This window comes from Aquarana catesbeiana, linkage group LG03, assembly GCF_042186555.1.
Source record: "Aquarana catesbeiana isolate 2022-GZ linkage group LG03, ASM4218655v1, whole genome shotgun sequence".
Lineage (NCBI taxonomy): Eukaryota > Metazoa > Chordata > Amphibia > Anura > Ranidae > Aquarana > Aquarana catesbeiana.
Genome location: NC_133326.1, coordinates 717,023,565 through 717,037,196, shown reverse-complemented (window position 1 = coordinate 717,037,196; position 13,632 = coordinate 717,023,565). Strand labels below are relative to the sequence as shown.

At 43.1% G+C, this 13,632-nt stretch overlaps 1 protein-coding gene across 3 annotated transcripts in view; it reads left to right on the top strand.

Annotated features, from left to right (window-relative positions):
- The window catches only part of LOC141133701 (C-type lectin domain family 10 member A-like), a 40,300-nt gene extending 26,894 nt beyond the window's left edge, over positions 1 to 13,406 (top strand). The window contains exons 6-9 of one of the 3 annotated variants that reach the window (XM_073623199.1): positions 434 to 508; positions 2,951 to 3,093; positions 12,191 to 12,297; positions 12,520 to 13,406. In XM_073623199.1, the coding sequence (XP_073479300.1) occupies positions 434 to 508; positions 2,951 to 3,093; positions 12,191 to 12,297; positions 12,520 to 12,667 (473 nt within the window). In that variant the 3' untranslated portion in view covers positions 12,668 to 13,406. The remainder of the gene's footprint in view (positions 1 to 433; positions 509 to 2,950; positions 3,094 to 12,190; positions 12,298 to 12,519) is intronic. The other 2 variants (XM_073623197.1, XM_073623196.1) reach the window with 2 other exon arrangements.
- The last annotated feature ends 226 nt before the right edge of the window (positions 13,407 to 13,632 follow it).

Here is a 13,632-nt window from a genome sequence, read left to right as displayed (position 1 = left end):
GATGAGATTAACATCTGCTATGAGTCTCACAGTGTGGAACAGTCATTGCTGGAGACGTGGCATCTAGGTCCTTAACATGGATCCCGGGCCTAGCTTCCCAGAGTCTTTGTGTTCTGGAGAGACACAAACCCAAATCAGAAACAAGACCACTCCATTACCAAGTTCAGAGCTTTTCTATCTCTCATTCACGGTCATCAACAGGACCCCCATACACTTTTGTGTCTTTGTTACTTTCTGTATTGTAGCAATGAATGCACAGTATATTTGATGTGTAGCGTGATGTGCACTGCTGCAGTATATGTGAGCACTATATAAATAAAACCAAAATGTTAACTGATTCAGTCTGCATAGCTAAAAAGGAGGACCTGTCACCTTCTCAGTGAATGTGTGTATAGGAGACGGTTCCAATAAACCATCCTTCTTTGTGTTACAGGTTCTCTTTCCAACAACATTCAGAGAGCTTTGGGAGCTGTGGGGAAAATGGCAGTATATATGCAGAAAAGTGGCAGTAAGTTTATCTTTTAATATTAGGACACTTACCTGTCCAGGGAGCCTGTGATGTCGGCACCCCAGCCAATTTTTCAATCATCTCTCGGGGTGCTGCCATTCCTTGTGAGAGAAACCGGCAGTGTAGTCTTGTGGCTTCACAGCTGGTTCCCTACTGCGCATGCGCCGAAGCGTGCTGCGCTTTGTGAATGGCCCGGCGGTGGGGGAAGGAGGAGGGCCGAATTTCTGGGGGACCTGGCAGTGACGAAGTCTCCCGGAAGTGGGAAGGTACCCGACCCCCCTCCACCCCGAAAGGTGCCAAATGTGGCAGCGGAGGGGGGAGGAAGCAAACAAGGGGATTGTCTCCTTTTGGGTGGAGCTCCCACTTTAAGTAATTTGTATCAAACTGGTTAATGATAATAGACCCCCAACCCCAGCAAAAATAGATATTTCCCAGCAACAATAGACACCCCCCAGGAACAAGATGCATCCCCGTAGCAACAGTAGATATTCTCCAGCAACAAAATACCCCCGCTGGCAAAAATAGATCCCCCAGCAGCACATCATAGATTCTCTCCCTCAACAGTGGATCTCTCACTCTCTCTTTCTCTCTCTCTCCACCCCCTCTCATTCTGCTTTCTTGTTCTCCTCACTTCTCTCTCTTCCTCTCCTCCCCCTTAATTCACCTCCCCTATCCCATCACTCTAACCCCTCCATCTTTCCACCTACCCAAACTCTTTCAACACTCCCTCACTACTCTCCCTACAAACTTTACTATCACTCTCCACTCCTTAATTCTTGTATCTATCCCCCTTTCTTTTTCTCTCTACCTTTCTCTCTCTCTCCACCTGCCCACTTCTCTCTCTCTCTCCCCCCCTTCACAACACACTTTCTCTCTCTCTCTATTCCCTTTCTCTCCCCTCTCTGCTTCTCGTATCCTCTTTATCTCATTCTCATACCTCTTGTCAAATTCACCTCTCTCTCTACACAAACCTCTCCCCTAAACTTTTCTCTCAACCCTATCTCACTCACCACACCTTTCACTCACTCACCCTCCACTCTCCCCCAAACCCCCTTCACTACTCCCTCACTCCAACCCCTCACCACACAACCACTTCTCTCACACCCCCTTCTCTTCTCACCCCACTCACGCCCCATTCTCTTCAATCCCCCTTCTACTCCCCCTCTCTCACCCCCTCCCTAATCTCACTCCCCCTCTCGTACTTCTCTATCTCACTCTCTCCCCCTTTCCCTCTCCCCCTCTTTTAATCAATCCCCCTCTCTCTCTCCACACCCTTTCTCTTGCCCCCTCTCTATTTCTCTCTCTCTCCCCCCCTTTCTCTCCCCCCTCTCTACTTCACTCTCTCTCTCTCTCTCTCTCTCTCTCTCCCCCCCCTTTCCCTCCCCCTTTCTCTCCCCCCCTTTCCCTCCCCCTTCTCCCCCCCCCTTTCCCTCCCCCTTTCTCTCCCCCCCTTTCCCCCCCCTTTCTCTCCCCCCCTTTCCCTCCCCCTTCTCCCCCCCCCCTTCCCTCCCCCTTTCTCTCCCCCCCCTTTCCCTCCCCCTTTCTCTCCCCCCCTTTCCCTCCCCCTTTCTCTCCCCCCCCTTTCCCTCCCCCTTTCTCTCCCCCCCTTTCCTCCCCCTTTCTCTCCCCCCCCCTTTCCCTCCCCCTTTCTCTCCCCCCCTTTCCCTCCCCCTTTCTCTCTCTCCCTTTCCCTCCCCCCTTTCTCTCTCTCCCTTTCTCCCCCCCTCTCTCTCTCTCCCTTTCTCCCCCCCCTCTCTCTCTCTCTCCCTTTCTCCCCCCCCCTCTCTCTCTCTCTCTCCCTTTCTCCCCCCCTCTCTCCCTTTCTCCCCCCCCCTCTCTCTCTCTCTCTCCCCCCTCTCTTATCTCTCTCTCTCTCTCTCTCTCTCTCTCTCTCTCTCTCTCTCTCTCTCTCTCCTCTCTCTCTCTCTCTCTCTCTCTCCTCTCTTATTTCTATCCCCCCTCTCTTACTTCTCTCCCCCCCTTCTCTCGCCTCCCTCTCTCATTTCTCTCCCCCTTTCTCTCTTCCCCTCTCTTACACCTCTCTCTCTCTCTCTCTTTCTCTCCCTCTTCCCCTCTTTCTCTCTCCCTCTCTCTCTCTCTCTCTCTCTCCCCTTCTCTCCCCCTCTCTTATTTCTCTCCCCCCTTTCTCCCTCCCCCTCTCTTACTTCCCCCCCTCTCTCCCCCTTCCCCCCCCCCTCTCTCCCCCTTTCTCTCTCCCTCTCTCTCTCCCCCTTTCTCTTTCTATCCCCCTTCCCTCTCTCTCTTTCCCTTTGTCTCTCTCTCCCCCCTCCCTTTCTCTCTCCCCTTCCCTTACTTCTCTCCCCCCCCCTTTCTCTCTCCCCCTCTCTCCCCCCCTATCTCTCATTTTCTCTCTCTCTCTCTTTGTCTCCTGCCTCTTCCTCGCCTCTCTCTTTTCTTTCTTTCACTCTCTCTTTTTCTCAGGTTCATTGTGTAGTGCGGGATGGACATACTACATTCTCAGCTGCTACTACAAGTCATCGAGTTATAAATCATGGAAATCTGCCAAAGAAGACTGTCAGAACAAGACGGCTCACCTGGTGGTCATTAATATGGAGGATGAGATGGTAAGAGTGGTGAGAACCACTATGGGGAATGGAAAGGCTCAAGTATGACCTGTCTGTGTAAACTTCTGTTAACAGAAAGTCCACAACTGCACAACATAATTGTCTCATGCCAGGATTCAACCCAGGTCACAGTGGTTTGCTTACTGCTGGTGTCACCAAACTTCTGGTGCCTTGTTCCAAAAAGTTTATTTTCATAATTTTTAGCAATAAAATACAAATAGTGCAGTGTTTAAACAAGTGAAGTAACTGTAAATGATCACATTATAGTCCCACAGTAAACAGGTGAGGTGAATATATATGGTCACATAATAGTCCACAGTATCATCTGTAAATAGCTTCCACCAGTGAGTTCATAAAAAACAAATATGTGTATTCTTCCTCTTTAAAACCACAACAAGTGCAAGCAGACACTACCTTATGTTCGCCCAACACTCTGAGGCTTAGCAGAGAGATTGTGACCCCCAAATCAGAAGTCAGCAAAGGTTGGTTGTTGCCATCATTATGGAGCACCATGGAATGAGGTAAATCACAGATCCACTTTAATCCACCATTCAGTCAAGGCCAGGCATACACAGATGTGTTTCGGCTAGGAAGCCTTTATGAAAGCATTGCTTCTTAGCCGAAACACATCAGAGTATAGCCTGTACCCGTGTACCCATGTAACTAATAAAGTACTTTTATTCAAGAAAATCAGAGTTGCCAGCCTTCCTGATTTAAGTATCGTATCTATGGGGCCTGAACATCCTGGCTAGAGCACTGGATCACAGTTCGTGGACTTTTATATTAGCAGTGGAGCTGGGGTAACAATTTGTTTCTCTTATTTTTGACCTAAAAAACACTCACATGAACGCTATACATGGAAAGACATTTCAGACTATAATTCAGAGGATCCTAGTGGGTACGCTTGCATGTGCACTGACATCATGGCTTCCAGATCTATCCTACGCGTTTCATCATAAATTATGTCATCAGGGACACGGAGGCCACTTGGAGCCAATCACCTTATAACTAATATAGACTTCACTTGTTTAAGTGCTGCACTTTTTGTGTTTTATTGTTCATTGGTATAGTGTATCCTATACATGGTGTGCTGGCAGCTCATTTTTATATTTTGTTTTGTCACCTTTAGTGCAGCAACTTTTATTTCTTTTGGTTTTACATCATTTTTAGCAGCTGTTGGTAATTTATGAGCTGCTTTGCCTCTGTTTTCTTCCTCCCCTCACCGCTGATAAAGATATATGTGTCTGATGATGACATACTCATACACTTTGAGCATTTTGAAGCGGGACACTTCTTCTGAGGCAAGACCTCCATTTGTCATTTTAATTTCTTGCTATCACTTGGAAATGGGCAACAATCTTGACCCATCTATTCTGGGAGTGTGCTTGTTTAGTCCAAAGAGGGGAAAGACCCAGACAATATATCTGATGCAAATGGCAACACTGTTTGTAGCTTTTTGGTTTTTCATTCCAATATCATAACTAACCTGAGACAGCACTGGGACAACATAAGCAATGTTCCAGTCCAAGCAAGCCTTAGTATTAGTGCACCAGGGGTTAAGAGCAGCAACAGTCACTAGGATCCTTCACTCAGGTAGGTACTCACTGTGTTCCCAGCAGTTTTTTTTTGTGGGGGGGCGGCAAACAACCCACCTCCCCCATCTGCCAGTCAGTCCCGAACTTACCCCCTTCTAGGTGGCGGGTGGTGAATTGCGGGCAGCTGCTCCAGTGTCCTCAGAGTGGCGCATGGCTGGCGGTGGGCTGCAAGCTCCGGTGTCCTTTCCACCACCTTCTGCCGTGAGTGTCCTCTCTCCTCCTCCATCTCCTAGGCATCCAATAGGATCGCCTGACGTTTTGGCCAATCGGGAAACAGGTCTCAGACCCGCTTCCTGATTGGCGGGGAGGAGATTTAGTGTGAAATAGCAAATATTAATTTGCTACCGTCACACAACTGGGTGGGCTCGGAGTGCAGTGCTCCGCACCCTGAGCCAACCCTTTTTTGAGGCCTATTAGAGCCTCTGACTCTAATCACATGCTTAAAAAAAAACACCCTCCCACTCATTGGAATCTATGCATCCAGCGTCCTGTATGTAGATCAGGGGGCGGACGCACGGATGGGGGGGCGGCGCTCGTGCGCCCCTAATGGACAGGCCGCCACTGGTTCCCAGGCATTCCACAGTGAAGCTTCCAGACCAGATACCCAGTGAAACCCCCCTTTTAGTGTCAAGAGAGTTTGCAGCAGGATAGGCTTTCAGCTGTGCATAGCTGGGGCCTCACTTACCACAAGCAGAATCTTCAGCTGGGCTACCCAGAAGGGCAACAGCCCTTCTGGCTGGAAACCTCTTCTACTGGTAAAAGAAATTGTGTCTCAGGCTCCAGACTATTTATGCACTCCCCCAGTTACCATCTGGACACACTCCCCCAGGAATTGCCTGGAACCATATAAAGATACAAGCTGCTCATTTGACTCTCCACTACATTCTGGAAACCTCCAGAAGACAGGGAGAAGCAGGTAATGACTAAGTGCACATGAAGTGTGCAAAACGCCTCTACCCAGCATTCTGATGCCTATTTTTTTTTTATTTTCTTGCCCTCTCTCACCTTACCGTGAGACAAGGGTTGGTATCATCCCTAATATTACCCCTATTTATGTCCATGTACTTATGTTTTCAGTTTTATTACTTTTAGTATTTTCACCATTTATATTTATTTTTATTTATATAATTTTGCCATTAGTTAAAATGGCAGACCGTATCATTTCTGGTCCGCCATATTTGGATATGACCTGCCTCTGTCCTCACCTCAGAACGAGGCTTGGTTTTTACCTGTATGTTATATAAACGCGATGCGTCAGTGCGTCGCCCATGCCCCAGACGATGTCAACCTATGACGAAACATGTGTAGGGCGGTCAGGACGTACTGACGCATCGCGTGTTCGTTTCCCGGGGAGTCAAGGGTGTTCGCAAGCCGGCCGGCTATTTCGTGCTTGTTTTTATCTTCCACTTTGTAAGTGTTATTCCTTTTTTACAATTAAACTTTCATTACGTTATTACACTATGGATAGTCTTTTTTTCTTTCATGCCCTGATGTTATGGCACCGGAGGGCCCCATCCACCCATTGCATCTTTACCGATTCCAGATCAGTGTCCATGGCAGTGTGTTTTCTGACATCTTTTGGAAAGGCCCTGGCTGGGTATATAGCCACAAGCTTTCTGGATCTGGAACTCTTCCACTATGAAAACACCATCCACCTCAGGCAATTTTTACCTACACTTTAACAGTTGCCATCACCCACGATGGGTTAAAAACATCCCAAAAAGCCAGTTCTGCCGCCTAAAACACAATTGCACGCGCCTACAGGATTATGAAACACACGGCCTACTACTCAAAGCCAAATTCAAAGACAAGGGTTACCCAGACCACATCATAGAAGATGCCTTCCAATACTATCTCAGTGAAAACACGAAGGACAAGAGACAAACCAGTACAGACGACAATACCCAACCCGTCAGATTTGTGACACAATACCACAACAGATTTAAGCAAATGGAAAAGATCTTCACCAAACACTGGTCCATTCTGCGTGAGGATCCGCATCTAAAACCCACCATAAGTGATAAACCACTGGTCACCTACAGATGGGCTAAGAATATAAAGGCACAAATAGCACCAAAGTGAAAACAGCACGCCCCACCGCCAGTGCCCCGTTAACCTTCTTTAACATCAAAGGCATGTATCAATGTAGGAAGCCCCTCTGCCTCACATGCGCTCATGTTACACATAAGCAAAAAGACTTCCATCATAAGGGTAAACTATATGTCATCCCTGACTTCTTAAATTGTGGTTCAGATCATGTGGTCTATTGCCTCACATGCCCCTGCGGCCTACTATACGTAGGCTGCACTATACACACAAGGTTTGGTGAGCATCGTAACCTTGTAGAGAAGGGCATTGACAAGCATAGCATACCGAAACATTTTAAAGAACATCATGGACAAACATCTTCAGGGCTACGCGTGTGGGTTATTGAGTCTATTCCACCCACCCTCCCTACCGCTGAACGTTACAAAAGGTTGTGTGAAAGAGAAAACTACTGGATATACACACTGGACACTTTATTGCCAGGAGGCCTCAATGAAGGCATCGAAATTAACATTTTGCTGTGACCCCAACCACATCCCTGCCTCATCACATCATCTCATCTCAATTCACCACGTATTGTTTCATCCATTGTCCTACCTGTTTATATATCATCTAGTCACTGCCCTATTAACTTACTGTCTACGTGGAACACGTGTATGAGTATACCCGTACATTAGTGTGAGTGTATACCTGTATCCCACCCATTACCCCTATCCAAATAGCCCTAGTGTATAACACATACCATTTTTATATTTATTTCATTTTTATTTTTATTTTTATTTAAAAAAAAAAATATATATATTTTTAATTTTTTTATTTTTATTTTTATCACTATTATCTTTATTTTTATTACTATTATTTTTATTTTTATTTTTATTTATTTGTATTTGTATTTTTATTTTTATTATTATTTTTATTCATTTCCCAGTATTCCCCATAACATTCCTCTTATTCCCAAATACCCGTCTGGAAACACACTCCCCCCTCCTTTTGTCCCAATCTTACGCGTCATTTAAATGTGTATATATGTGTATATGTGTGTGAAAGGATCCTATATAAATGGTTCTTTATGTTTACACACATATATACATTGTACATGTTTTATTCCTTTTCCATCATTGCGTCATTTCTTGTCATATATACCACCCATCTCTCCCTATAATTATATACCTCTTCAATTATATACCGTTTTCTGCATTTTTGTATTCCCTTCTCATATATAGTTACGTGTGTATATATATATATATATATATATATATATATATTTTTTTTTTTTTTTTGTTTTTTTTTTTGTTCCCATCCACTATGATCAATACAACATAATACAACATTCCTCTTCATAATGACCGCCTTCTCCTTACCCCACGATCCATATACACACATATATGTTCTTACCACAACATACTCATTTGCATATCTCCTTTCCCCCCCTCCTCACTCCCCACCACGTCCACTCCCCGTCTCCTTTCACTCCCCTTCCACATTGTGTACACCCCATCTCCATGGTTACCTACGCGCCCAATCTTTATACATAGTCCCGCCCTCCTCTCAATCACCTCTCTACCCCTCCCATTGCCTATGGTATAAATTCCCACACTGAATATGGCCACCAGCATAGCCTGATGAAGGAGCACGCATGCTCCGAACGTGAAGCACCGCCCACCTCACCCCGCTCCCGGAAGTAAAGACGCAGGTCAGCACTGTGCTCAACGGAGGATCAATGACCGACATCCTGGCCGCCCAGAGGCTCTGAGGACCCTCGGCACCACCGGAACAGCTACCAGGACCCAGGTCACAGGACTCACATCCCAGGAACCCCCCCACCGGCCCGTGACACCCACATCCCCCGAGAGCACACGGATGAAACTACTTTATATGCTGGTTTTTAGCAACTCAAATAGGGCGCCGTCCTTCTTTCTTTTTTATTGTTCCAGAGCTTCTTCTAGCTTTTATAGACTGGCTGCCTTCCATTTATTCAGCATTATTTTATACTTACATGGACTAATACCTGAACTTGTTGTGAAACATTAACTACCACTACCAAGTTCCCCCTCTCAGGAACCCCCAACCCACCCCCTTCCCCCCACCATTTTTAGTTATATGTACTCGGCTACATCTGTGCGCCATATTAACCCCTTCATATCTTATTGCTGCTTGACTCTGGTAAACGCGCATTTCTTTTGGTGTTTTACAATCACTGGTGATGGAAGATTGCACGCTCCCAATTTGAGTTCAGGTCACGGCATTTTTTTTGCACTTTGGACTATTATGCTTTATAATTTTTTTCCTAAATATTTTTTTCTTGTTATCATTTACTCTGCATTATTATTGTATATTTATTTTTGCACGGTTTACACTGTTATCACATCAATGTGATATTGTCTCACATTTTTTAGCGCAGCTATTAATTATTTAATTTTTGGGATGTCCAAATAAAGAGGATTTTGGTCTACAGTGGTGTGCGACCATTTCTTCTAATTTCATTGTGTGCGGAGGCGTGCTGAGGAGAGCCAAGGCGAGCACCTGCTGGATCATTAGGCTTCCTTATCTCACCTGGAGTGGCGGGGGTTTTTTTTCCAGACAGGGAGAAGCAATCAAACCTGCAGACTGCAGAGCCCAGAGCAGCCCACAGTAATCACCAGCTAAATTTGCTTAACCTAACTAGCAACCTATCTGAGAAGATGCTACACTGGGTAGCCTAATTAAAGCTTCTCCCATACAGCAAAAAAACCTCCAAACAAAGCTGGGGTAAATCCAGTAGATAGCTGTATGGGGACCACACCAATGGAGATGGAGATAAGTAAGCCAACGCATCTCTAAGGTTCTCCCCCTTCATCGGGGCTTGTATATTTTGCAGCCGATATTACCACCACCAGGTAAAGTAGCATATAAAAATTACCAGTCAGTGCTAATATTGGATGCGAAATACACAAAAACGTTGAAGCCTGTGTAAGCCCAGGCATTCCTGAAGTGAAATAACATACAAGCCCCAATTAAGGGAGGTTGTGAACCCCTAAAATGTGTTGGTTTTCTTATCTTGTTAATCTTTTAATAATAAAAAAATAATTTGGTGTGGTGCCTTTACTACTATATGCTAGGAGGACTAGAGAGTGGCTGCTAGGCCTGGGCATCATCACAGAGGGGTTCCTTCATACCCCAAAAGTGCTGGGTAGTGTCATGGGTTGCAGAGAAGCAAGAGATGTGAGGGTTGTGATAAAGGGAGTAAAGCAAGTATATGGGGGTTGTAAAGGTCATGTGGCGTGTCTAACCTTCTGGAGACACTGGGGTTTATTTACTAAAGGCTAATTGGCCATTCACTATGTAAAGGAGGTTACACTTTGCAAAGGAAATTTTCCACAAAGCTTAGCAAATGAGGTGGCGCTCAGAACGCATGACGAAACCGGTCGGACGCAAACGAACGTGACACGCCATTTCCGCTCGTAACTGTTTTTTGTTTGCTTGTTTGGCTGCATGAACCCATAAGTGGGTAATGTGGTTTTTAAGCCCGTTTTAATCCATTAAATATTTTGGCTTACTTCACCATGGGAGTTTTTTATCTATTTTCTCCACATCCCAAATATCCATGGTCTTTGTGACCCTTCTTGGGAAGTTCGGCTGTTTGCACCCAAGTAGCCTTAGTGCTAATCAAGACACCTGAGTTCCAGCATCTGAGTTCCAGCATCTGCACTTAGCCATGATTGTGAGAAGCCCTGTTGGTTGTCTCCAAAGCGTGTTTGACTCCTGTCATGGGAGTCACCTCCATCTGGTGAGTAGGCTGTGTGGCTGGTGATGGTGATTGAATACTATTTGATGCTCTGCTGAACCCAATGAAGATCTGTCCAGAAGCTTAATTTTCCAGAAGTTCTGTTTACATGATTGATTTTTATCAATATTTGTGTACATATTTTGGACACTATTTTGGACTTTATTTTTATTTTTATCCTTTATTTTTCACTTTTAGTAATCTACTTGCATTTTTCACTATGATGATTTAATGTTTCACTCAGTTAGTACTCATTATCACTGGTATTATTTCACAATTTCATAGTTTTCACAATAGAGTGATTTTGCACTTGCACCCTTAAAGGAGCGCGGTTTATAATTAACTTGTTAATTATTTTTTGCTTTATCACCATTTTATAACGTGCTGCTCCCTAAGTAACTTATCCATATGCGCGAGTAGGTAGTTATTACCATTTTTTTGTAATTTTCCTTTTAGGGCAGTATGCACTCAGGGATGAATGCCCATAGTAGAGACTGCTTGTGTTCTGGGCACTCGTCCCTTGGCCCATACTGCCCTACTTGTACATAGCACCATGTGCATCACCCAGCCCTGTTCAGCTGGATCAGTTGTCAGACACTAATGGAGTTTGCAGGTAGTGGAGCCGGATGGTGCCCATGTGCCCCCCAACGTCAGCTAAATGCCAGTGCCTCATGAACAGGGGCTATATGCCTCGTGCACATGAGGTCTTAGGCAAAGATCTCATAAATAACACATATAACATTCACTAGGTCACTAAATAAAGACTTTGCAAAAGTGTCAAGTGCATAATAGGATTACTTTCAGACAATCCTCCGCAAAGACTTTTTATGGTGACCTAATGTGTGGTATATGCAGTATGCTATATATGCAAACTATGCCTAAATTGTTTTCAAAAAGGGGCCCACCTATATGTTTTAATTGTTTTATGGAGATTTTTTTTATGTGCAACAATTTGGCAATCAAATAAAGCGTTGTAAATATTGAATATTATGTTAGTTCTGTTATAGGGGTGAATGACCAAAAAAACTACAAATAGTGCTCATATTTTCAACAGTTTTCACCATTTGTCAACTTAATAAAGCAGGACTATATACAGGAGTTACATTTATGGCATTTTTTTTACATAAATATAGTATTAATAAAGATAGTAATAAATACCATTGTTATATTATTATTATTATTTGTATTGGTATTTAAAAATATGGAAACTAATGAATAATAATAATAATAATAATAATAATAACAATAATAATAATCATAGTAATAATAATATCAATATTGTTATTATTATTCTGATTAATAATAATAATAATAATAATAATAATATAATTTGTTATTGTTGTGGGGATGTTTGATAATAATTGTTAATTATTGTTAATAATAATACTGATACAGATGATATTAACAACAATAATAATAATAATAATAATAATAATAATAATAATAATACAGATAATATTAATAATTTTAGTATTATTATTATGATGATAAGTTGATGTGGGGATGATAATAATAACAATACTACTACTACTACTACTACTACTACTAATAATAATGTAGTATTTTGTTGTAGGGATGTTATCTGAGATAGAACCTGATGTGACTATAGGCTCTGTAAATTGTGCCAGAATAATAAGATGAACACTGGAAACTATCAGCAGTCTCTTAAGTTCTGTCTTTTGTCTTCCTTAAGAATTTCCTGCGGGATTTTTCACGATCAGATGTCTTCTGGATCGGTCTTGCAGAGGAGAATGGAACCTGGGCCTGGGTGGATGGGACTTCTTATGAGTCAACTCCAACGTAAGACACTTTCCCCTCCTTCTTCAAAATCTCAACATGTTTGCGAAATATCTCATTATCACGTTTTTACAGATTTGTCATTGTTAGCAGTCCTTTTATATAAATATCCTTTTATCCTTTTTTTAGGAACATTCTAAAGCCATCTTGGCTGGCTGGGTCCCACCATGGGTTTTGTTCATCATTAGTTTAGTCCTGGTTACTAATATCTCTTGTCTCTGGCAGGTTCTGGCAAGATGATAAGTCCCTTGACTTGCCTGGTCATAGTGATGAAAAAGAGAAAGACTGCGTTCAGATTACGTACGGAGATCACTGGGAAACATATAATTGTTCTTCGAGCTTTAAGTATATCTGTGAGAAGGAAATTTGGTGATCTGCGATCCTGGACATTAGAATACTCCTGATATCCCTCTGCTATTCTGCAACGGTGTACAACAGAAGACCATTTTTCCTTCAGGGCTTTCTGGGACCTAAAATGAGAAAATCTCAAAACTTCCATTTGGAATCTTCTTATTCTACAATCATCAACTCATAAAAGATCTCCACCAGTTTTCTATCAGCCATAGCAACCAGTCGCAACAGAAAACAGAAGAAGGAAATAAGCTCTAATAACTGTAAATGAGTAAATTGCACCTGTTTGCAGAGTTGGAGATACGGGCTCCTTTACCTCATAGTAATCTGCAAAGGGACATAAGCACCTATGCATTCTACTGCATGGAAGAAAGAGGACTTCACCCACAACCCAACACATACAAACTCATTCAGGTTTATTTTGTATTCCAAGGAGCAATGTGGAATGTACAATAATCTCCTATCAACTGATCTGAAATTGTTCATATTTCATATTTTCAATGACAAATATATAATGGTTACATCTTATTTTCATTTAATGGCATTTGGGATTTCATTTAATTTTGGAGCACACTATTGCAATGTGTAATGTACTTTGTTTTAGCCTTGTTGCTGGGCAGTCTTTTCACCTAGGCTGGTTTAACCACTTGAGCCCCGGACCATTATGCTGCCTAAGGACCAGAGGTCTTTTTCCAATTTGGCACTGCGTCGCTTTAACTGCTAATTGCGTGGTCATGCAATGCTGTACCCAAACAAAATTTGCGTCCTTTTCTTCCCACAAATAGAGCTTTCTTTTGATGGTATTTGATCACCTCTGCAGTTTTTATTTTTTGCGCTATAAACGGAAAAAGACCGAAAATTTTGAAAAAAAATGATATTTTCTACTTTTTGGTATAAAAAAAATCCAATAAACTAAATTTTAGTCATACATTTAGGCCAAAATGTATTCGGCCACATGTCTTTGGTAAAAAAAATGTCAATAAGCGT